Source organism: Podarcis liolepis, assembly GCF_965112155.1.
Source record: "Podarcis liolepis genome assembly, chromosome: 11".
NCBI lineage: Eukaryota > Metazoa > Chordata > Lepidosauria > Squamata > Lacertidae > Podarcis > Podarcis liolepis.
In genome coordinates, this window is record NC_139565.1 from 45885692 (window position 1) to 45909054 (window position 23363).

The 23363-nt window shown below is 44.6% G+C and overlaps 2 protein-coding genes across 6 annotated transcripts in view; one reads left to right on the forward strand and one right to left on the reverse strand.

Annotated features, from left to right (window-relative positions):
* LOC310688916 (uncharacterized protein C5orf34 homolog) overlaps nucleotides 1-23363 on the forward strand; it is a 429478-nt gene that overhangs the window by 340944 nt on the left and 65171 nt on the right. The window lies entirely within an intron of this gene.
* The window catches only part of NNT (nicotinamide nucleotide transhydrogenase), a 55898-nt gene that overhangs the window by 9016 nt on the left and 23519 nt on the right, over nucleotides 1-23363 (reverse strand). For all 5 annotated transcript variants that reach the window (XR_014517235.1, XM_083465781.1, XM_083465779.1 and 2 more), the window contains exons 9-19: nucleotides 23022-23213; nucleotides 22247-22400; nucleotides 21228-21389; nucleotides 19835-19945; nucleotides 18026-18171; nucleotides 16812-17007; nucleotides 14966-15199; nucleotides 13442-13602; nucleotides 12336-12515; nucleotides 11169-11328; nucleotides 10047-10128 (exon numbers count right to left, since the gene is read on the reverse strand). Coding sequence is in view for 4 of the 5 variants with exons in the window: in XM_083465781.1 (XP_083321907.1) it covers nucleotides 10047-10128; nucleotides 11169-11328; nucleotides 12336-12515; nucleotides 13442-13602; nucleotides 14966-15199; nucleotides 16812-17007; nucleotides 18026-18171; nucleotides 19835-19945; nucleotides 21228-21389; nucleotides 22247-22400; nucleotides 23022-23213 (1778 nt within the window). In the remaining variant the exon portion in view is untranslated. The remainder of the gene's footprint in view (nucleotides 1-10046; nucleotides 10129-11168; nucleotides 11329-12335; nucleotides 12516-13441; nucleotides 13603-14965; nucleotides 15200-16811; nucleotides 17008-18025; nucleotides 18172-19834; nucleotides 19946-21227; nucleotides 21390-22246; nucleotides 22401-23021; nucleotides 23214-23363) is intronic.

Sequence of the window (23363 nt, forward strand, 5' to 3'; positions counted from 1 at the left end):
ATTCACATGTCTACAGTACTTCCAGGACAGTGTACATTTCATTGAGCTGCTTCTGGATTTGTAACATACTTTTTTCCTTTTATACATGTATGTACATATACTTCCCCTTAACTGAGCATCTCATGGAAATGTTTCTGCAATTTCAAACTAACTTGGAAGCAGCAATCAGTTTCCAGCCCTATTTTTAAAAACCATAGGGGCTAGAAACTTGGGGGACGGAAGGGGTAGGGAAGGCTGATAGAAACAGTAGGCTTTTTCCTCACAAAGCATCTTTGCAAATGGCACACAGCCCCAAGGATACTTTTGAGGGAAAATAACTGCAGTCCATCTAGCAAAGACCAGATGTAGAATCAGATATACAACAGCAAAACAAATAGGACAAAATATTAAGAAGCTTAAAGGTTCAGCCAGTCAGCCACTAAGTAATTCAAGCCATGTGAAACAGTTCTCCTCTTTCCAAAAAAAAAACAAAACCCTGCTGAAGCGCAATAATTTTTAGAAGAACTCCAATGTGGATGGTCTGTGTTAGAATTCAGGCAAGCGATGCAGTTCCCCTGTGTTTCCAATATAAGTTATATCTAAGCAGTTTTTATTACAATGCATCTTTCGGTTGCATGTTCTTACTCATCTCTCTTCTCCCCCCCTCAAGGTTTGGGAGGGACAATTGTTGTTTGTTGTTGTTTAGTCATTTAGTCATGTCCAACTCTTCGTGACCCCATGGATCAGAGCACGCCAGGCACTCCTGCCTTCCACTGCCTCCCGCAGTTTGGTCAAACTCATGCTGGTAGCTTCGAGAACACTATCCAACCATCTCGTCCTCTGTCGTCCCCTTCTCCTTGTGCCCTCCATCTTTCCCAACATCAGGGTCTTTTCCAGGGAGTCTTCTCTTCTCATGTGGTGGCCAAAGTATTGGAGCCTCAGCTTCAGGATCTGTCCTTCCAGTGAGCACTCAGGGCTGATTTCCATTTTTGAGTGACCAGAACTCTACCTATTATTCCAAGTGTGGTTGCACCCTTATATTATTTGGAGTTACATTTTCTGTCACTTTCCTAATCATCCCTAACATACATCCTATTTTTTCTTTCTCTTGTCTGGTGTGTTATGAACAGTAACAATTTAAATTTGAGGTCTTGTTGGCAATGTCTTCCTTGGTTAAGAACCAGCAGTGGAAACCAATTTGCATTGTTGTATTGCTCCAGTGGGTAGGACCCAAACCAACAGATTCAAATTACAAGAAAGGAGATTCCGACTCAACATTAGGAAGAACTTTCTGACAGTAAGAGCTGTTTGATTGTGGAACAGACTCCCCAGGGAGATAGTGGACTCTCCTTCATTGGAGGTTTTTAAGCAGAGGTTGGGTGACCATCTGTCAGGGATGCTTTAGCTGTGGTTCCTGCATTTCAGGGGGTTGGACTGGATGACACTTGAGGTCCCTTCCAACCCTTAAATAAATAAATAAATAAATAAATAAATAAAATATTTATTTATTTATACCCCACCCATCTGGGCAGCTTTCAACAGAATATTAAAATACAATACCCCTCCCCACCTTCTCACTATATAGAAGGATCTGGCAACTTCTGTTTCAGTGTATCTGAAGAAGTGTGCATGCACACGAAAGCTCATACCAAGAACTAACTTAGTTGGTCTTTAAGGTGCTACTGGAAGGAATTTTTTTATTAAAATACAATAGTCTATTAAACATTAAAAGCTTCCCTAAAAGCCTTCAGATGTCTTCTAAAAGTCTGGTAGTTGTTTTTATCTTTGACATCTGGTGGGAGGGTGTTTCACAGGGCGGGTGCCACTACTGAGAAGGCCCTCTGCCTGGTTCCCTGTAACTTGGCTTCTCGCAGCGAGGGAACCACCAGAAGGCACTTGGCGCTGGACCTCAGCGTCCGGGCAGAACGATGGGGATGGAGACGCTCCTTCAGGTATACAGGACCAAGGCCGTTTAGGGCTTTAAAGGTCAGCACCAACACTTTGAATTGTGCTCGGAAACTTAGTGGGAGCCAATGTAGGTTTTTCAGGACCGGTGTTATGTGGTCTCGACGGCCGCTCCCAGTCACCAGTCTAGTTGCCGCAATATATTATATTATTCTCAGTGTTTGTGCAAAACAGCATGCGCTTGTTGATTTAAACAGCTCAGCCATTGTGTACACAGAGTGAACACACTTTGAGCATTACGTGTGAATAGCTGAATGAATATACAACACCCCTGAAACTGCATGTGGAAAACTGTGGGTGCAGAGCTCAACTATTTTTGTACAGATGGCACACTAATTGAATGCAAGGTAGAAACACCCCTTATGCCTCACCACAAGCAGAGAAGCCTGGGTTGAACACATTACAGGTTACAAAACTTTTAATCTCTCATTTCCCTTTACAGGTTCCTGTCTCTGGGGTCTATCCTCTCTAAACTCTTATTCACGTGTATTCCAAGCAAGCACAACACTCCTAAGGATGTTCGTATGTTCTCTCATTCATATCATATTTCTGACGAAAACAGAGTGTGTGTTTCTAGGAAAACTGCCAACCAAGTGGATACTGGGAACAGAGAGAGATTGCACGCACCGGGATAATCAGAGGCAGAGTGGCTAGCAGAGCATGTTACACAGCAAATTTATAACTCTTAGCAGTGCTCAGAAATGCTATTGAGCAAGCAGAGATAGGCATCGAGCAGATGTAGCTTACTAGGATCACTTATGTCTCAGAAATTTTGGCAGAAGCTGCAAGAATCGCTATTTGCACATAGGATTATTAATTAAATTACAGCAGACAAATTCTGTGACGGGTTGGACGCATGAACTTCCATTGTGTCAGTGCAGTGAAAGCCTATTATTTCCAGCTTTTTACAATAAGGACCTCTGGCTGTATTCCAGTTGGGCAGCCTCGCGCACACCAATGGGGCTTCTCCACTGCTGAGTTGTAAAAATAACTAAATAACTAAATAACTGAATAAATAAATAACACCCCTAAAGAACGTCCTGTGCATCTGCCAAATTCGTAGCCAGCACTGGAGCCCCATCCAATGATAAGCTAAGCAAAGTCAGAGTTTGAACTGTGGTTAAGTTTAAGCACATTTTAGAGAAAGGTTGGAAATGGCCCCACTTTTTGAGGAAGTTGTCCTTGTGAGGATAGAGCCAGAGTCTTTGGCCACATCCATACTAGGCATTGAAAGCACAAACTACCCCAAGAAGGAGCACATCATGTTCTGCGCCAGAGGTACTTACCCCTCCCCTAACCGTTGATACACTTCAGTGCTGCTAACGCAGCAAAAACACAGTTTGGGGAGTGTGAGGAATGATGGAATGGAACTTGTGAGTAGAGATCTTTAGTGCATCTACTTATGGGCCAAGATGGAAGCAGGGCATGTCCGGAGGCTGCATGGTGCAGCAACTTTCCAGAAGTTAAGCAAGACCAGTCTGTGGTCCAGGCACGTCCTGAGCAGAAGGACCACCAGGGCACAGTGTGTAGCCTACCATGAATTCTCTGGAGGAAAGGCAGGATTCCCAGTGTAATAATAAATTAAATTATAAAGCACAGTCCTTATCACAGCTGTTAGACCTAACTGCCAAGCCACCTTGGGTGCTGTGTATAGCAGAAAAGTCAGGGAGAAGTTTCCTATAAATAACTAACTGAACAACAGAGTTTTGCAACTCCTTGTATGCAACGTGTAGACACAGGAGGAGGAGAACTGTGAAAGGATTTACAGCTCTTTCCGGATGCTTCTGATATCCGTGGAGTAGAACTGCATCGCAATGTCCAAATAGTCATGTGTATTTTAGGGTACAGGGCTTGGCTATGGTGGAGTGGTACAAACAGTTGTTAATTAAGCTGTGTTCTGGAGCTGCGAGACACTAAACCTTTGACTTACAAGGTTTGTGGTGTTTATCTTATGCCTTCAGTGGGGCATATTTACATTCTGCAGTTTAAGTACTCGGGTGGGGGGGGAATACTGTTTGGGATAATACTTGTTCACCTGTTCTCAACGTTACATGAATTCTAAATTCTAGAAGTGGCATTTAGTAGGCTGAATTAATGAAACGTTTCAGTGTTTCAAACAAGACATATAACATATTGTGAAGAACATTAAATTGAGTGAAAATAGTTTACACAGACTATTTAAAAGAATCCTAAAGGGTACTGTAAACTAAAAAAAGGAGCCATCAGCGCCCTAATATATTAATGGTGCAGAGCCAACAAAAGTCAGCATGGTTCCATAGAGACTTGGGTTCAAATCCCAACTCCCATGCATGCAGTGGAACGGATGAACGATGGTGTTGCTCACACCAGAATTCCCAGTCTGCAAAAATGGAAACAGTGGCCTGCCTTATAGAACCAGGAATTGCATGAAATATTGCTCCCTACCAAGGGCTCAATAAAAGCCTGAGATGGGATCAAGAATCTGGTTCTGAAGAACGACATAGGCCCTGGGAATGAACAACTTGGAGCAGATGCAGAGCACACTTTCCTTTGTAAAAATGCCAGAGCTGCCCTGTTGAATCAGGTCAAAAAGCCAATCTAGTTGGGCAACTTGTTTACCCCAGTAGCCATAATACATCAGAAGAGTCCTGCTGAATGGGGTCAAAAGCTCATCTAGTCCAGCATCATGTTCTCACAGTGGCCAGGCAGATGCCTGTGTGAAGCCTGAAAATGGGACATGACCACAACAGTGCTCTCCCTACTTGGGATTCACAGTACAATGCCTTCAACAGTTCACCTCTAAGAACTCACAAATAGACTTGAAAACCCCCTTTTCTGTTGTTGGAGACATGCTATGACCCCCTTCCCATCCTTGTTCAATGTGATTCTTTTCCCTAGCTCATGGGTGACAATAGAAGTAATAATAATAAAGATTTTTATTTATACCCCGTTCTCCCCAGCCAAGGCCGGGCTCAGGGCGGCTAACAAGCAATAATAAAAACAAGTTGAATGAATACAACTTAAAAACAAGATTAAAATACAACACTTAAAATACTGAAACATTAAAATATTAAAATGCAGCCTCATCACAGGAGGAGAAAGGAAAAAGGAAAAAGAGGGGGAGGGAATCAAATTGGCTCCAAGTGAGGCAGAGCGTTCCACCAGGCCGGAGCAAGTGTTGAAAAGGCCTTGGCTCTGGTTGAAGCTAATCTAACTTCCTTAGGGCCCAGGACCACTAGGGTGTTGCTGTTTATGGACCTTGAGGCTCTCTGTGGGGCATACCAGGAGAGGCGATCCCGTAGGTACGAGGGTCCTAGACCGTGAAGGGCTTTAAAGGTCAAAACCAGCACCTTAAATCTGACCCTGTACTCCACCGGGAGCCAGTGCAGCTGGAAAAGCACTGGGTGAATATGCTCCCATGGCAGAGACCCTGTGAGGAGCCTTGCTGCTGCATTCTGCACCCGCTGGAGTTTCTGGGACATCTTCAAGGGCTGTAGTGGGTAGTGGGTGTTTGCTTGTTGCTGCCTTGACTGATGATGCTGGGAGTCAGTGTGCCTGCTCTCTATTTGTCACATACCATTTGCTTCCCCTTCCGGGAAAGCGAGGCTGGAAATGATGCATCCCCAACTAAAGGGTAATTTTCTGATACTTCAATTCCAATTCCACTTTTCCTTTGTTAAAAACTTCCGTGACTTCAATGGGACTTGGTTGCAAGCAACTGTGCTCTTAAGATCACAACCTTGGTGGATGGTGGCTGCTTTCTGCTTTCATCGTTCAATTAATACCAGCATCTAATGCAACAACCATCTCAAAATAAAAGAACAGTGCAGGCAGAAGTTTGCTACCACCTCACTTTGAACCCAGTGCTTATCGAAAGAGCCTGCTCCTGTTTTTCCCTGAAAGTTATTTAGCCATTAGGCTTCCGGCAAAAATCAACCCAAGGGGGAAAATGTCTTTGGAAACGCTTCCTTGAGAAACACAGCACATCCATCACCCAGATACTTACTGTATTACGCAGTAAGATACAGACAGGGAGAAAACAGCAGGAACTTATGTTACAGGCACATATTTTTTTTTGCCTGGTTTTAGTAATACGTTAAAGATGCAACCCGGCTGCAAAGGAAAACCTTATGTCAAATGGTGATGTTAGGAAATGCTGTTTCCCTCCCAAAATCTCTCCTACGCTTCTGAGTCGCAAGTCTCAGTATTAACATTACATGTTACACAATCTCTGAGGTTTTTTTTTCCCTTTTCTGGAACATGTTATGGCTATGCGCAAGGCTCACCAAAATCACAGCGTCTCTGAATCACAGACATCAGGCGTGCCATCGGGATGACAGATGCAATTTTTTCTTGGCGCAGCACAGGTATTATACATTGATGACCATTGCATGACTGTGCTGGCATTTATTTGTCACAGATGTGCAGGCAATGCCACCGCATCTGGGACGCGGCGCTGTCCTGAGGCTCTGTGGGGCTGGCAGGAAGCGCGGGGCAAGCAGCTGCACTCAATGAACGCCATGGGTGCACCAGAACGTGATGAAAGACCCAACATGCCACAAACAGTAAATACAGACTTCTTTCATATAAATCCCTTCAGGTAACCGCTGTGGCAAACGCTTGCCAAAATGGGCTCTATCATCTACTCCATTCACATTTATTCTGTACAGAGCTGATGCAGAAAGGAAAGTCTTTAGTGCTTTGAGTTTTTAAAAAGAAAGAAAATGGGGTGGGAGTGGGGACTGAAACACTAGCTCACACAGGAGCCAAAGGGAAAGAAAAGGTGGGTGGAGGAGAGAGAGAGAGAGAGAGAGAGAGAGAGAGAGAGAGAGAGAGAGAATAGCAAGCACTCTGTTTTGTTAAAAGTTGGTGGGCCACACTCCTGGGGTTATAAAGAAGTGATTGTGGCTTAGAACACAGTAGAAGCATGGTCATGCTACACCTGGAAATAGAAAAGGAACTTGATATTGGGTCTGTGGGCTTCTGCCTCCTCCTAAAGCTGGTGATTTTCTAAAGCTACCAATTCTAGATCTTCCTTTCTTCCTTATTTACTTACTGCAGGTATCCTGAATTCTGCCCCCCTCCTCTTACCAGGCCGGCACTTTCTGAATGCTGGCTTACTCACTGCAAGTGTGGGAGGTGTGATTCCCTACATGATCAATGAAATGTCAGAATTATCCCTAAATGACGGCAACATTTACACTTCTCTGGAAGCGGCAAAACCCATTTTGTATTAATTGTTGGAAGATCCAACAGCAGCTCCATATTTCAAAGGAATTCAATGGGCAGCACAAGCAATTCTGGCATTTTAAGCATCAACCCACGTTCACCCAAATGAAAAAGTGGTCAACAATAATGCCATCATGCCCCTCCACTCCGAATGATTATCTATGGAAGGCAGCGTCCATGCGGTATTAATACACACACCACAAACAAGCAGAGGATTACAAAAACCATCGTGTTGTTCCTGAAATTAAGAACCACAGAATCAACTTTAATAATAGAAGGCCTAATCAAACCAAGATCAAGCCAGCTAAGCCTTAGACTTCAAATACGCCAATTTAAAACTCCCTAGGGCCATATAATCATTTGTGAGAAAACCATCTAGCATAGATGAGAAAGGCCAGCAGAGAAGGAGAAATTTGCATCCTACCCTAGAGCAGTGTTTCCCAACCTTTTTTGGGCAAAGGCACACTTGTTTCATGAAAAAAATCTCGAGGCACACCACCATTACAGCCCCGTGACGTCAGCGCACAGCGTCACACCGGGAGGGACGCACGAAAGTGTAAGTTTCAATTTTTTCCCGTCCCCCTTGCCTTCCTTCTGTGCCAACTGCCAAAAAGCCAAGACTTTAGGGCAGCAGGTCGACACGGAAGAAGCTCCTACCTAAGGACAGGTGCGACGGCCGTGTCCTCTTCTGCCACACTTGGCAGCCCTGCCTCACGGTCGTGACTCCCACCCTGATTTCTCCCCGCAGGTCGAGTGGCACAGGCAGCCCAATGTGTCCAGCCCAGACACAAGCCCCGCTTCTCCACTCTAGATCCTGAAAGCGACCAAGTGCTCTGGACTCCCGAGCAGGGTGGGAAAGAGGACTCGCATCTGGTAGCCTCCGGGCTCCTCGCCTGCTCGAGGGATGGCATTGCAGGCAAGCTGCCGGCCGTCGCCATCGCCGCCCCCTCATGCGAGTGGACCTGCCCAGAGTGGTGGGCCGGGGGAGGCTCGCTCTCTGTGGGGATGTGGCCCGCACGCGCGGCCCCGCTTCCTCCTGCCCAGGGCTGAGCTCCTTACCCGCGAACTCGGTCTCGCGCACGCGGATCCCACTTATTCCGAAGCTCGCGCCACTAGCCGGGGCTCTCACACCGTGCCAGGGTGAGGCGGCGCGGCCCACTGACGTCATCGCGGCTCGCCGCCGCCCTCGACTTCCCTGTTCCCTCCCCTCCCTCGGGTCGCCGTGGTTACCGAGGACTGCAAGCTGCTCAGGCGAGTGTGGGGCATTAAGTGGGAGAAGGAAAATTAAAATTAAAACTCGCCTGAAGGCCGCCTCTCCGGATATGAAGCTATCTTTCGAATTTTTTAATTTTTCCCGCGGCACACCAGGCAACATCTCGCGGCACACTAGTGTGCCGCGGAACAGTGGTTGGGAAACACTGCCCTAGAGAAAGTTCCATAGTTGTGGAGCTACCACCAGAAAGTTCCTCTCACATCTGCCTATATATTTTATCTCGCTTGGGAGCAGGCATACAAGGAGCTGCAAGGCTGAATGGTGAAGTTAGATAACTTGGTCCCAAGTTATTTCTGGTTCTACACAGTGCTTTTCTTCTAGAAAAAAATGTGCCGGTACTCACCATGAAGTTGTTACAGTTAAGTGCCACACTTTTAACCAGTGCTTTGGCGTGCCAGTACTGTGTACCCCTGAGTACCCCCAGGGGAAATGCACTGGTTCTACAGGTGAATACCAGCACCTCAAATTGGGCTTAGAACCCCAATTTACAACATAGGATGCACATGTTCATATTATAAACAAACAAACATTGGGTAGTAGAAAATAGCCTTAATCCCTTCAGGATTTAACCTCCTTACATCGGGCCTGTAAGACAGAGCTATTCCACCTGGCCTTTAATTTGAATTCAGCCTGATCTTTTATTTCACTTCTCTTCCCTCCCCCTCCTCTTTTATGAAGATTACCTGCTCTGAGACCCCACAGCTAATTCTCCCCTGGCCGCCTTGCTGGCCCAAGTACGACTAATTCAGCCAGCTAGCCCTGGTGACTATCTAATGCTTATTAGATGGATTTTCCCCAAATTGATTTCTGAATTTTGAATTTTATTGTTATTCATGTTTTTATACTGTATTTTATGCTGCTTTTACAATTAAGTGTTTTAAATTTGTTGTTAACTGCCCTGAGCCCGGTTTTCTGAACCAGGAAGGGCGGGTATAAATAAATAAATAAATAACAATTATTATTATTAACTGATTTTCTTTAAACTCTTGACTTACTTCAAAATAGTGGGCTCTAGGATATATTTATTTCATAAAATTTCCATGCCACTTGCTTGTAAACAACAAAACAAAATGTCAAAGCAGATGCTACCGCTAAAAAAAAGCTTGTGTGTGTTTGTGTGTTTATGTATAGATAAGATACTGAAGGAGAGAGATGTTCCCCTAACAAAGTATCTACATTTGGATGGTTACATCTTGGCTTAATAAGCCAAAATATGAACAAGACTCATGGCCCAACGTACAGCTGCTTTGATGCTACCCTGCATGAATGGGAAACAAGCCAGGGAGTCTTCAACAAACTATGAACAGCTCCCAAACAGGGTAGAGTATGAAACCATGGTGTAAATTCGGCTTCATGCCTTCACTTGTCAGGAAGCCACTGACCACAGTTCCCTGGTTCCAATATTAACAGGAAACAATGGTTAACTGAATATTGCCTCATTTCCTGGCTTCTGTGAGGAAGAAGTGAAGGAACTGCACGCAGAACGGCAAGGGTTCTTCAGCTGACAAAACAATCGTCTCAATGAGGCTGCTTAATCATCAATACCTCTTTGTGGTTTTCAAAACAATAAAACCACCTGTCCTCTGTGCATTATTTCCCTTCCCAGCCAAAAAATACTCACCTAACATGCTTGCCTTGTTCCTTCAGCATTTTCACTAAGTCAGCAATTGGATATTGAGCCTTTGCTGCACAAAGACCATAACCTGTGGAGGAGAAGAAAAGCCCAGATGCTGTGAAGTGCTTTACCAATGCCTCACACATTTGCCGGGTTAACTGATGGACAGGGAGAGAAACACACAAACTAAATTAACCATGCTGGTTGTCTTTACTTTCCCATGTATCCAATCTTCAACCAGAGAAGCTTCTATTATGTGATGGTTAGGGTTTTTGTTTTAGTACAGGTGATAATGAAATGATCGGCCCCAATAACAGTGGATACTGCTGCTAACCGGGAGTATAATTTATGACACCCAGGCTAAAATTCCCATCACTTTTGACACTTTTGACAAACTACAGTTCCCTGGGTTCTTTGAGGGAAGCCATGTGCTTGAAATGTATGGTGGGGGTATTGCCTGAATGCAGCAAGTAATACAAGGAATGATAGGGAGAGAAGACAAACACTTAAGATTATTTATTCATGGAAATGCAACTATCTGACCTTTAGAAGGCATCTGAAGGCAGCCCTGTTTAGGGAAGTTTTAAAGGATTGGTGTTTTAGCATGTTTTTAATATTCTGTTGGAAGCAGCCTAAAGTGGGTGGGGTATAAATAATAAATTACAGTGGTACCTTGGGTTAAATACTTAATTCGTTCCAGAGGTCCGTTCTTAACCTAAAACTGTTCTTAACCTGAACCACCACTTTAGTTAATGGGGCCTCCTGCTGCCGCTGCGCCGCTGCTGCACGATTTCTGTTCTCATCCTGAAGCAAAGTTCTTAACCCGAGGTACTATTTCTGGGTTAGCGGAGTCTGTAACCTGAAGCGTATGTAACCTGAAGCGTATGTAACCCGAGGTACCACTGTATATGTTGTTGTTGTTGTTTCATTTTAATAAGGCACTAGGCACTAGGTGTGGATATGAAGTTAGGTTGGTAACAGTATTGGCTTGGCCATTGTCTTCCACAATTTGTATTACTGTAGCAGAGCAAATGTTCTTAATTTATGGATACTGTTCATCACACAGAATCTGGGTCTCATGGCACAGGCTACAAAAGCAGTAGTCTTGAACAGCAGCTTCAGTTTTACCAGGAGTGATGATGATGTTGTTGGCTTCCTTTATCATGTCAACGGCGCTGTCCACATTCACTTCTGTATGCGTGCCGGTTATTTCCATGGGTTTCCCACCAGCTGTCGAAGTAGTCCCATATCCACCAAGGATCACATTAGCAAGAGAGCGATTCATGGCCTAGGGGAGGCGAAAACAAAAACCCTGAATGCTTTAAACAAGTTGTCTTTTAAAAATCAAATGCAACAAATATAGTTTTGTGAAGAAAAACTTCAGCATTTTTTTTTAAAAAAATTAAGTTCTCCCTCTGTGGCTTTCTCCAAGTTTTTATTTCCGATAGTTGTCCAAGCCTCAAAGTGACACCATGATGCAATATCAAACATGAGTCTTTCCCAAAGGCACAAACGGTAACAAAGTTCAGGTCGTTGGAAGATACAAGGAGACAAATAACATCATGGACTAGGAAACATGAAAAAGTTGGAGATGAACTGGAAACAATGCTAACCCCCTATTAATTTAAAAAAACAAAAAACAGGAAGGGGGTGAGAAAGAGCTAACAGTCTTGCAGTACAGTATAAGCCACCAGTACAATTTAATGTCTACAAGAAGTTCCAGATGCATTAGTGATTCATTCATGCAGATTTGCTGCCACGCAGTGGCCATCCAAGTTATACCCTTAATGTTACTTAAAATAAAATAAAAAACTGCAGGTTGCAAGCAGAGTCATTTTAGTTCTCTCCCTAAGTGAAACAGAATATGTTTGGAGTTTCTGTGAACAGTACATCGATGTGTAACATTTTAAGTAACGAAAAGTTAGCCAAGCAAAAATAAATAAGGAGAAATCACCCTGGCTGCATGCCTAGCAACTAAGGAACAGATTCAAATGCATGGCATACTACATCAGTATAAATACCATGTCCATGAGTCCTGGCTTCAGAGCTTTAAGGATATAATGTGCTTTAAGGATTTAAAAGACAGAATCAGTACTCTGCACTGGGCAAACAGCTACAAAAGAAAAAGAGCCATGGGGAGAAACCAGGGTGGGTGGAAAATGACATGAATGAACAAGTTAAAAGCACAAAGACTGAAGTTACAACACAAAACTTTTCCACATACACACACACAAAGAATTATTCAGTCTTCTCAGTGGGTTGACAGGAGAAAGCACATGTCTACGTTTTCCTTACCACACACATGATATAAGACAGGATGGCACCAGAAGAGCCAATAAGTGCGCCCACAATTGTTAGCAAGTTGTTGTTGAGCAGGAATCCTTCAGCACAGAGTGCCCAGCCAGAATAGCTGTTCAGTACAGTAATGACGACGGGCATGTCAGCCCCGCCTATGGCTGCTGTTAAAGTGACGCCCTGTGGAATGGAAATGAAACCAATAAATGAAAAGCAGACTGGCATATCAATTCTGCTCAAAACAATTCTGAATGATCTCCACAGCCCTCTCCTTTTCAAGCGTATCTAAATTATTCACGAAGGTCACTGAAACACCATGCCAAGACCAAACCATTGTTTTAATAACTGTTATGCAATTCTACTTATTATTTGCTGACTATCCATTAACTTCACTTTTACTAGTCACGTGTAAACTTTGTGTACTCTTTAAGCCAGGGGTCGGCAAACCTTTTCAGCAGCGGGCTGGTCCACTGGCCCTCAGACCTTGTGGGGGGGCAGGATTATATTGGGAGGGGATATGAATGAATTTCTATGCCCCACAAATGATCCAGAGATGCATTTTAAAGAAAAGGACACATTCTACTCATGTAAAAACACACTGATTCCCGGACCATCTGCGGGCCGGATTTCCGGCCCCTGGGCCTTAGTTTGCCTACCCATGCTTTAAGCCAACAAATGTTGTTCTAAAAAAACAGAAGAATGGGTGGACAGCCCTTTTTTTTGTCAAGGTCTGCATTCCCTCAGAGGTAATCTTCTGGGGGTCACACATCACAGTGGGTGGAGTCAAAGCCCAAAAAGATTGGGTCCACTCCCTCCCTTCCCTATTTCATTTCTCCCACCTTCACATCAAATTAGGTCAAGGAGCACAGGTGGCTAAACTGTGGAATAAAAAGATACGACACTGATTTCTTTGCATTGCTCTGTCTGGAAACTTTAGGGTTCTCCATACCCATACAACTAGCTGGCTTATAACCGCTACCTTACTTCAGCTTTGTAGGAGTTCAGCATGCCTAGTAACAAATGTGTTTGTTCTGCATCAGAGTTTACAGTTTGGCATTTTCACTAGCACAGCATTCCAAATCACCCCCTTCAAATCCCATGCTTACCATAACAGCAGATAGAGCAGACACTGACCCTAAACAGGTCAGTCCAGTTGTGTAACTAGGATCGATCATGTAGGGAATCATTCCTCCCACACTTGCAGTGAGTAAGCCGGCATTCAGTAAGTGCCGGCCTGGTAAGAGGAGGGGGGCAGAATTCAGGATACCTGCAGTAAGCAAATAAGGAAGGAAATCTTTCAATTCCTAGAATTGACAGCTTTAGAAAATCAGCAGCTTTAGGAGGAGGCAGAAGCCCACAGACCCAATATCAAGTTCCTTTTCTATTTCCATCTGCTCTACACAACTGTTGGCCCAATATCAACCCCATCTTCCATGGGCAGCATCAACAGGAAGCTGGTATAGAAGCTGTTTTCTTCAATAGGGTTCCAGAAGCAATAAAATACTAGGCCTGAAATGGGTGTGGGTAACATTGCTGAACTACAACTCCCATCAGCCCTAGCAAGCATGGCCAATGGCCAGGGATGATGGGAGGTGCAGTTCAGCAACACCTGGAGGCCCAATTGTTCTCCACACCTAGTCCATAACATCTTCCAATTATATACTTCAAACAATGAGCATAAGAATTGCTTTGATTGATCAGACCTATGGTCCATCTAGTATGACATTCTGCTTCCAAGTATGGACACCTATGTGTCATGGAAAGTTCATAGGTGGGACATGAAGTAATAGCCACAGCCCACGGTACATCTCCCAGAAAACAAGATAACATGAGGGTTACCTGCGGTGTAATTGCATGAAAGGGCCAAGAATGTGCCAATTCTTTAGACCCATCCCCCCAAATCTAAGGCTGCTCTCACCCCCTCCATTGCAATGTTGGGGCATAATGTCTGAAGCAGGGTGCATCCACTAAACACACAAGCTATCTGCAAAACTTAAAACCCAGATCACCGAGAAAATGTATTGTGTAAGGAGGCTCTGTGTATAAAAGCAGGCTTTCCACTTCAGATGTTATGTCCCAGCAGTTTATTATTCCAGGCTCCCATGAGAAAGGCACCTCAGGCAAAGAATCAGAAGCTGCTGTGTGGGTCAACCAAGAATTGCTGGACTGGCAACAACCAGGCCCTGATTCAGCAGCTGGTAAATCTCTACAGCAGGGTTGGGGAACCTGTGGCCCCCCCAGATGTTGCCGGGCGCCAACCCCTATCTGTTCCAGAAAGTACAAACAATGGTGAGAAATGATGCGAGTTATGGTCCAACAACATCTGGAAGATTGCAGGTTCCCCAGCCCTGCCCTAGATGTCAGGAAGAATGGCTCTATCACAGCCATACATGTTAGCTTTCTATTTGCAAGTGAATCTCTTATATGTGAAAATGTATTCGATCAACTTGAATCTACACCTGCAGTCTGATATGGATACAGGACACAGGCTTACCACCTGAGCCAAAACCAAACCAAAGAGGATTGGTATGCATACATGCATACCAAAGAGTATGCAATCACGAGTACAAAGATGGATAGAATATGCCAAGGGACAGGAAGGGAAGGGAAAGGAAGAGAAGCAAATTTACCTTGGAGCTTTCCATAAGCGACGAGAGAGCCGCTGAAGGTTACACCTCCAATATATGTGCCAAGGTAGGCCACAATCTTGGTGAGGTTTGCAGCTGCATCAGTATCAAAGTGAGGATACTCAATCATGTACTCAGCAATGCAGGTGAGGACAGCAGCCAGGCCAACCAAGCTGTGGAAAGCAGCCACTAACTGAGGTAAATCCGAAATCTGGATACGTTTGGCAATTGTCAGGCCTGTCAAGACAAAAGTAGTAAACCATCAGATGCTGTGGTGTGTAATGAGGAAGCTGTCCCTCAATGCAGGAACATCTAAGCTAGAGACAGCATGCACTACAATACAAAAGCTTCTTCAGCATTAGCACAAATGTACAGTCTCTGGTTTGCATTTCAAGCCTAAAAATAATAATAATATAGGAAGTGCTGGACACAACTGCAAGAAGGCCAGTAACAGCCAACATAGTCCCATCCAGGTGTTGGGCTGCAAGTCCCATCAGCCTCAGCCAGTGTGGCCAATTGTCAGGGATGATGGGAGCTGTAGTCCAAAAACATCTGGAGGGCATCATACCTGATTTAAGCAAAGTCAGCACCTATTATCCAAGAAACTAAGGAGCTTTTTTCCCCAGTTATTTTCTACTCCTGACTTCAAACACCTCTACAATTTCATGGACTGTGTCCTTTAACTCTGATGATGGCTCTTGCTTGTCTTGACAGAGCATATAAAGCATGTTGTTTGTTTGATCTGCATACCACCGTTCATCCAAATATCACTGCACAGTTCACAACATAAAAATACAAAATGAGAACACAAAATACATAATAAAATGGTAAAAACGAATCAATAACCCCCCTCCCACAAGCACATTTAAAAGACTACACAACTTTTCAAAGGCCTAGTTATAGAGAAATGTTTTCCCCTGGTGTCTAAGAAATACTTAATGAAGGCACCAGGCAAGCCTCCCTAGGGAGTGCATTCCACAAATGGGGAACCACCACAGAAAAGGCCTGTTCCCGTGTTGCTGCCCTCCGGACCTCTTGTGGAAGAGGTACATGAAGAAGGGCCTCAGATGATGACCTCAGGGTCCATGTCAGTTCATATGGGGAAAGAAGGTTCTTGAGGTATTGTGGCCCTGAGCCATTTAAGGCTTTATAGGTCAAACCCAGCACTTTGAACTGGCTCCAAAAACTAACTGACAGCAGGTGCAGTCAGGCCAGGATTAGTGTAATATGCTCAAAATGAGCTGAAGAACTATAAAGAAATATAAGGAACACATCTCAAAGTATTGTGAAGGTTGGGGCCAGCTCAAAGCATGAGGGGGTTCTAGTAGGCCCCATATCCTCTGCTGGTGGGCCCTGCTGGACAACCAGAAACAGCCGCCGCCTACTGTGTACAGTGGTACCTCGCGTTAAGAACTTAATTCGTTCTGAATGTCCGTTCTTAACCTGAAACTGTTCTTAACCTGAGGTACCACTTTAGCTATTGGGGCCTCACGCTGACGTCATGCCATTTCTGTTCTCATCCTGAACAGAACCTGAGGTGCTATTTCTAGGTTAGCAGAGTCTGTAACCTGAAGCGTCTGTAACCTGAGGTACCACTATAATCACAAAATTTACATCTCCCCCCCCACCTTTTGCCCATGGCCCCCACTCACCACTGTGGGCTGAAAACAGTTTTCCACCCTGCTTTATCTGCTAAAAAGAAAACAAGTTTCCCCACGTCTCTAAAGCATGAAGACACCTGACTGGAAAAAAATGTCATCACCTGCGGTAGGCTCAACTGCAAAAAGAGACACTGTCCTGCGTTCAGAGTTTTTCCTCAAACCAGGTGGTGTTTTAGCTCTGCACTCACCTATGGTGCCACCAAGAGCCATTGCGCCCGACATCTGCGCCAGCAGCTCAGGGGATGGTTTTAGGCCTCCAAGAGTAGCTGCCATGCCCCCGGCAACACCTATCATGCCCAAAGCATTGCCAAGCCGAGCTGTTCCTTGGGTGGAGAGGCCAGCCAGAGCACCGACACAGCACAAGCCTGAACCCAGGTAGATCATCTAAAGAAGTGAAAATAATAATAATAAGAGTTTTTGAAAGAACATATAAAGCACACTGTACCAAAAAAAATAAAGGGTTAGAGGGTATTACAGGCCTCATCCACAGGCTTCAAATCCAAAGACATTCTTGGAAGGAGAGTAAAAGGAGAGTAAACCAGGACTGTTTGTGTATACCAAACAGAACCAGGAATGCTGCATGCCAAAGCACCTAATTTCCTGCAAAGAATGATATATTGCACTCACTGCAATTATATGGAACAACTGCAGGATTACTAAATACGTTGGCACAACTGGGGCATTCTGGCACGAGCTGCAATGAATTTGGTTGGGGAACGGCATTCTTCACTGTGCCAAGTATAAGAACAGATCTTATCTCCCCTGAAGTCCTCCGGTTCTTGCTTTGGGCTGGGAGCCTCAGAGAAGGCAGAAGAAATGCACGTTTTTTCCTGCTTGCTTCTGCCTCTCTCTGAAGCCAAGTGACAAATATCCACTTTGCCCTTCCACTGTGCAAGCTAAAGGATTCTTCTTAGGACTTGGTGGAGACAGCAAGCCATGGCTGCCTACTAAGCCAAACCAAAATATGTGGGTCCTATACTTTACTTAGAATGGGGGTTTAAGAACCCTCATCTTCTCTGCATTAGCAATTTGTTTGCATTATCATGTGCCATTCCCAAATGTTCTGCAGTGTTTTCACCACAGAAGAATTGGGGCAAGCTGCAGCAAAAAAATAAAAATAAAAAAAATGGGGGGATGACGACTCTCTTAGGTAGATAGAATTCAGCCTCACGCAGCATGCATTTAAAGCACACACATGCAGAAATAATCTTGGGAACTGTACTTTACACCTCTCAAAGAGATACAATTCTCAGCACCATTTAAAAACTACCGTTCCTAGATGTTGATGGGGGGGAGAGGGGTGTGCGTGCAGTCTGTAATATGCCCCCCAAAACTGCCAATTTGCATTTTCTGTTTGCAACGAAAGAAAATGGTACCCTGGGTCCCCAAGAGATCTTCTTACCTGTTCAATGTTATACCCGCTATGGAGAGCTGCTGCATATCCTCCTATAAAAGTGCCAGCAGGCAACAGGTACAAGTAATTGTATTCAGGGGGATCAGTGGGGCGCTTGAACATATCCAGCATCCTCTGCGTGACTAGGAAACCACCTTTCCCATAAAGAAAAGAAAAGAATATTTAGATTTCGAAAGCAGCATAATGGTATTATTGAATGCTAGGAGCATGGGCAATTGTTCTGAAGTTTAAGTCTCCATTTAATAATAGACTCTCAGCCTCTCCTAGGGTGCTGGAGTGGAGTGGCTGGATGCAGAGGAGTGGGGAGAGGCACCAGCTGAGGAACTCCCCCCCCCCCCAAGGGAAGATGGCTCAGAGCCCAGGGATTGGTGGTGGGATGATGATGAGTGATCAGAGAGGGAAGAAGGGGCAGACGGGGGGGGAGGTGTCGGAAGGTGAAGGCAACAGGGTTGAGTGAGCAGGAAGAGTCTGCAGCAGAGGGCAGACCAGACTCAGAGGCAGAAGCGGGCACAGGAGACAGAGGCCAGCTGTTGAAGAATCCAGGGAGTCTCCCCTCTTGCTGTGACCAGCTTCCCTCAACCCCTGTTCACCCAGAACACAGAGAGAAATGAAAAGGGCAGAGGAGAGATTGGTTGTGCGCAGACACAGTCTACGACTGCTTGGGAAAAACCCTGAGAGGAGGGGTCAGGCAGCTGTGGGAAAGCGAGGACCTTCAGTCCTCATAACTGCTGCATTGGGGTAAGACATACAGGGAAGAGTTGCTGGGATCACTAGACCTGAGCTGTTTTGGTCTCTTGAGTGAAGAGTTAACTTCACCGGCACTGTGTTTTTTTATTACTGACCTACGCTTGACTCCAGCTCCTGATAGGTTTGTCCTCATGCAATTGTGAATTATTATATGATGCATGCAAGAGGGGGAGGCTGAAACCAGAACCAGAACAGATGTTTAGCTATCACTGACTGGGGCATGGTCCATGTGAGCGGCATGGTATCAACACATAACAAAACCAGACGTCCAAGAGGATCTCAGTGTATATCTGTTGGAGCAGGGGAGAAATACAGTGCTGCTGATAGCTTGTGCATAAATAGCAGAGCAAGCCAGGCCTGGAATGGAAAGGTGACAGCTCAGTGGTAGAGCATCTGCTTTGCATGCAGAAGGTCCTAGGTTCAATCCCCACCAGGTACGGCTGGGAGAAACTCCTACCTGAAACCTTTGAGATCTGCTGCCAGTCAGTGTAGACAATGCTGAGCTACATGGACCAAGGGTCTGGCTCAGTCTAAGGCAGTTCATGGAAAAGCTCTCCAACACTGGCAAAGTCATCCTCATCATGGCCTCAGCTCACTGAGGAAGTTGCTTATACCGTACCGAGTTATACCCATTGGTCCATTTAGCTCAGTATTGTCTACATGGACAGTCAATGGCTCTCCAGAGTTTCAGACAGGAAGCCTCTCCCAGCCCTACCTGGAGATATCAGTGATTGAACCTGAGACCTGCATGCAAGGCAAACATGCAAGGCAAACATTCTGCCCCTGAGCTATATGGTCCTTCCTCTATAGCATGGTGACGTTAGGACCTGTGATGGATCTTGTTGCCACTGCACAAGCTTAAGGACTCAGGTTTCTCGTGAACAAATAACTAGAGGATCACAGCAATCGGTCAGAAACGTATTTCACTGGTTTCTCTCAATCACAAACACAAGCATACCATACGTCTTGGCCATTGTAATTCGTGACATCACTGTTTTGGTTCAACATTCCTAAAGACAACAAGCAAGAAACCCAAAAGATAGTCCATACCTGCAATGTTGATAGAGGACACAAAAGCAGCAAGAACAGCAAGGCTTTGAGGCACATTATCAGGGAGATAGTGTCCCCCCATCAGTGCCAATCCGCCAACAGCTGTCAACCCTGTGGGGTGGAAAACAGCATTTAAGTTCCTGTACAACAGGGGAAACTGATGTCAGTTGTTATATATGCCTCCCTCTGATTCAAGAAGTGAGGAACACCAACGGAGATTGTTATGTTAGTGTTCCTGTTTACAATGCTCTTGTTCTGGTTTCTAACATTCCTTCTATTGTGCATTAACTGTTGCCTTATGGAACTGTGAGTTTTTGATTGATAGATTGCACTAAATTTCATTCACACCAGCAGGTTTGGTGTGACACAACAGTGGACATCATTGAACATTTCACCACCACCCAGACACAAACCCTTTAGTGTTTATGTGTACTTTTTTGCATCCATGAGTCACCCATGAAAATGGTGGGAAAGGACTATCTGTCAGAATACTGCACCAAATTTTGCCCCATAATTTTCCAGGTTAGCGGGGTTGCAAAATGTATTTTTGCTGGAAGCAGTTAGCAGAGAAATGAGAGCTAAATTTTCACTAGATTTCCACAAGTGTCTTTTACATTATGTGAAAGATCACACAGAACACAAAAATTATCAGGGAAAATGGAATAAGGTGCTATCTGAATGCATCTTAACTAGATAATACTTTCAAATCTGCATTGGACCACCCTGCCAAATGTACACTTAATGTCACCAGCAATACAGCTAGATACCACCTACCAAATTATGACAGTGGTAAGTATCTAGATAAGGGCCGGAAACTGGATTTGGCCAGATAGTTATCTCATCAATCACCTGATGCAGAGCGCTTTGCAGAAGTGTTCAGCACTTTGAAGTGGACTCTACAAGACCCTTTTGGCTAAGCCAGGGTTTTATATGGCTGATGTTGCAAACGTTAGCCCATTCTTGGGTTCCAAGAGAACTAAGATGGACATAATTAATTCCATTTGATTATCTTGCATTTTGTTAATCACTGCATAAAACCTGGCTCCGCTGTGCATAAACCTACTGATTTCCAGGCAAATTGTACATGTGATGAAACAGACTCTAGGACTCTAGTCTGTAATACCTTGTGTCCCAACAATACTTTTAGTTGGCTTTACTTATTTTTTGGTAACCATACCTGAAACCCACATTTTAGGCTTGTGAACACATTATGTGACAGCAACGTTTACCCCGCAAAGAGGGAGCTGCAACGAATCCTCTGGCTGTCGGTTGAGGGCACCTATATGACACACATTTCCAGACACAGGTATGTTTGGTGTCATTTACACTTCTAAGTGACACCCCTCAGAGAAATGTCAGGGTCAAAACCAAAAAAAGCGGTCATTTGTTTTACCTGAGATGGCGTTCGTCACAGACATGAGTGGCGAGTGGAGTGCAGGCGTCACACCCCATACCGTGTGGTACCCAACAATCCCAGCCAAGCCAAATGTTGTCACCATCTGAGTGAAAGCTGAATTTGGAGCGGCAACACCCAATCCGAGCAAGGTACTGAGTCCTGCAAGACAAGAGAGCATTAAGTCCTGCAATGAATGAAAACATATGGTATATTTCATGGTAAGTTGGTATATTTCATGGCAACTGACAAAATACAGCCTCCCTTTCTTTCTATAGTTGTGTTCGTTTATTAAATTTGTCCCCCACACATTCCTCCAAGGAGTCTAAGGTGGCTAAGACAGCTAGTCCTATAAAGATGGCTAAGTCATTCATTTTTCTCAAAGAAATTTTTCTAGCATTTTCAGGCTGCCTAAATAGCACATGATCCATGGGAAGTACTAGCAAAGCTAGACCTCGCTTCTGATATTTTCTGGCAATGTACATTTCATCTCTCTCCTTCTCCCGCTTAAAGGCCCAGAATGGATTAAATAGCATGATGGTTCGGAAAGCTCTATATGTATGTATGCGCGCGCGCACACACACACACACACACACACAGTTATTCTACCTCCACCAATTTTGGCAGTGGCAAAAAAATAAGAGGGCTGGGGTGAGCAGAGCCCATTTACCCGATAGGGATGTAAATCATTCACACACACCAAGTCACAAAATTGATCATTTGAATGGAGTGGGGACAATAATGCCTCCCCTTCTCAGCTCGCTGTATGGATCAACTGAGGTTGGGGGCTGCAGGAATGCAAGCCACAGTTGATATGCACATGCACACACACACACACACACACACCTGAGAGGATTCGCCAAGAGTGAATGACCTGAGAGGAAGAGGGAAGATTAGCTACCTGGCTCCCTATAATTTGACAGCAAGATCCATCTTTACTTCTGGACATTATTAGGCCCTGGGACATCTTTGGATGCAGGTTCCACGGAGTGGCCAGAGTACGGCAGCTGCTTTCTCACCTGCTGTGTATGCAGAGGCAGTCGTCATTGTTTTCCTGAAGGGTGTAATGGTGGCTGCTTTTTCTGCTTCCAGCTCTGCCACAGTCTTCTGCTTCACAGGCGCTGCCTGAGGAATGTTCTTGGGAGGTGGTGCTGGAAAAATCACTTTTCCGTCCTGAGAAAAAGCAGTTGTGGTTTTATCCAACGGATCAGAGAATTTGCAATCTTTTGGGCTAAAGTGGACCCCCCCCCCACTGCCCAGAGACATGATTTAGCCTGCCAGTTCTTAAATCCAGAGGCAAAAGGAGTAAGAGGTGTCTGTGACTATGGGATTTGCAGCACTCTTCCGGGAAGTGTCAACAAAGGTATGGACCTACGATCCTCTCCTGCCTTGACAAAGTGGTTCTCAAGCAAATCTTATCTGCTGATTGGTGTGTGTGTATTTTTAACAAAGCATTTTTAACAAACAACAATTAACAAAGGAATAGCCAGATATCATATCTGGATAACATTATGTGCATCTGAATGCACTGTTTAGTTCCATTCAACATGCTTGGTTCATTTGAAGCCAAAAAAGGCTAAACTGATGGATGTACCCCCAGGATTAAGTAATGCATGTATAGTGCAGTTGAACACAAATAATACTACCCTCCTTGCACATTGATGACAGATTATCCAGGGGAATTTCAAAACATTCAAAACATACAGGTGCTTCAATTCAGGTTGTAGAAAAGAAAAAAGAAAAGCAGGCTGAGGCTTGGACTCCCAATTTAAAAAATAACATAGATTAGCTTACCTTCATTACCACTGTTCCTCTTACAACATGGTCCAGGGTACCATAGTCAAATTCATCCTTTATGTCAAGGAAGAACTTCTCCTTGTCCGGGCTGATGGCCTTCAGGAGCTTGGTGATGTTATTGGAATACAACGTGCTGGCTTGGGTGGCCATTCTGCTGGGAAGGTCCGTATAACCTATGTGTGTAATTCCCTGGAGATACCAAAAATATGGCTTCATGATTAAGCAAGCTGAGATACAACTCCTGAAGTCAAAGTTAGGGGGGGGGGGAACCATTCCTAGACATCAGCATCTAAGAACATGGTACTAAATGTTGATTTTGCCAAACGAATGGGAAGGGTC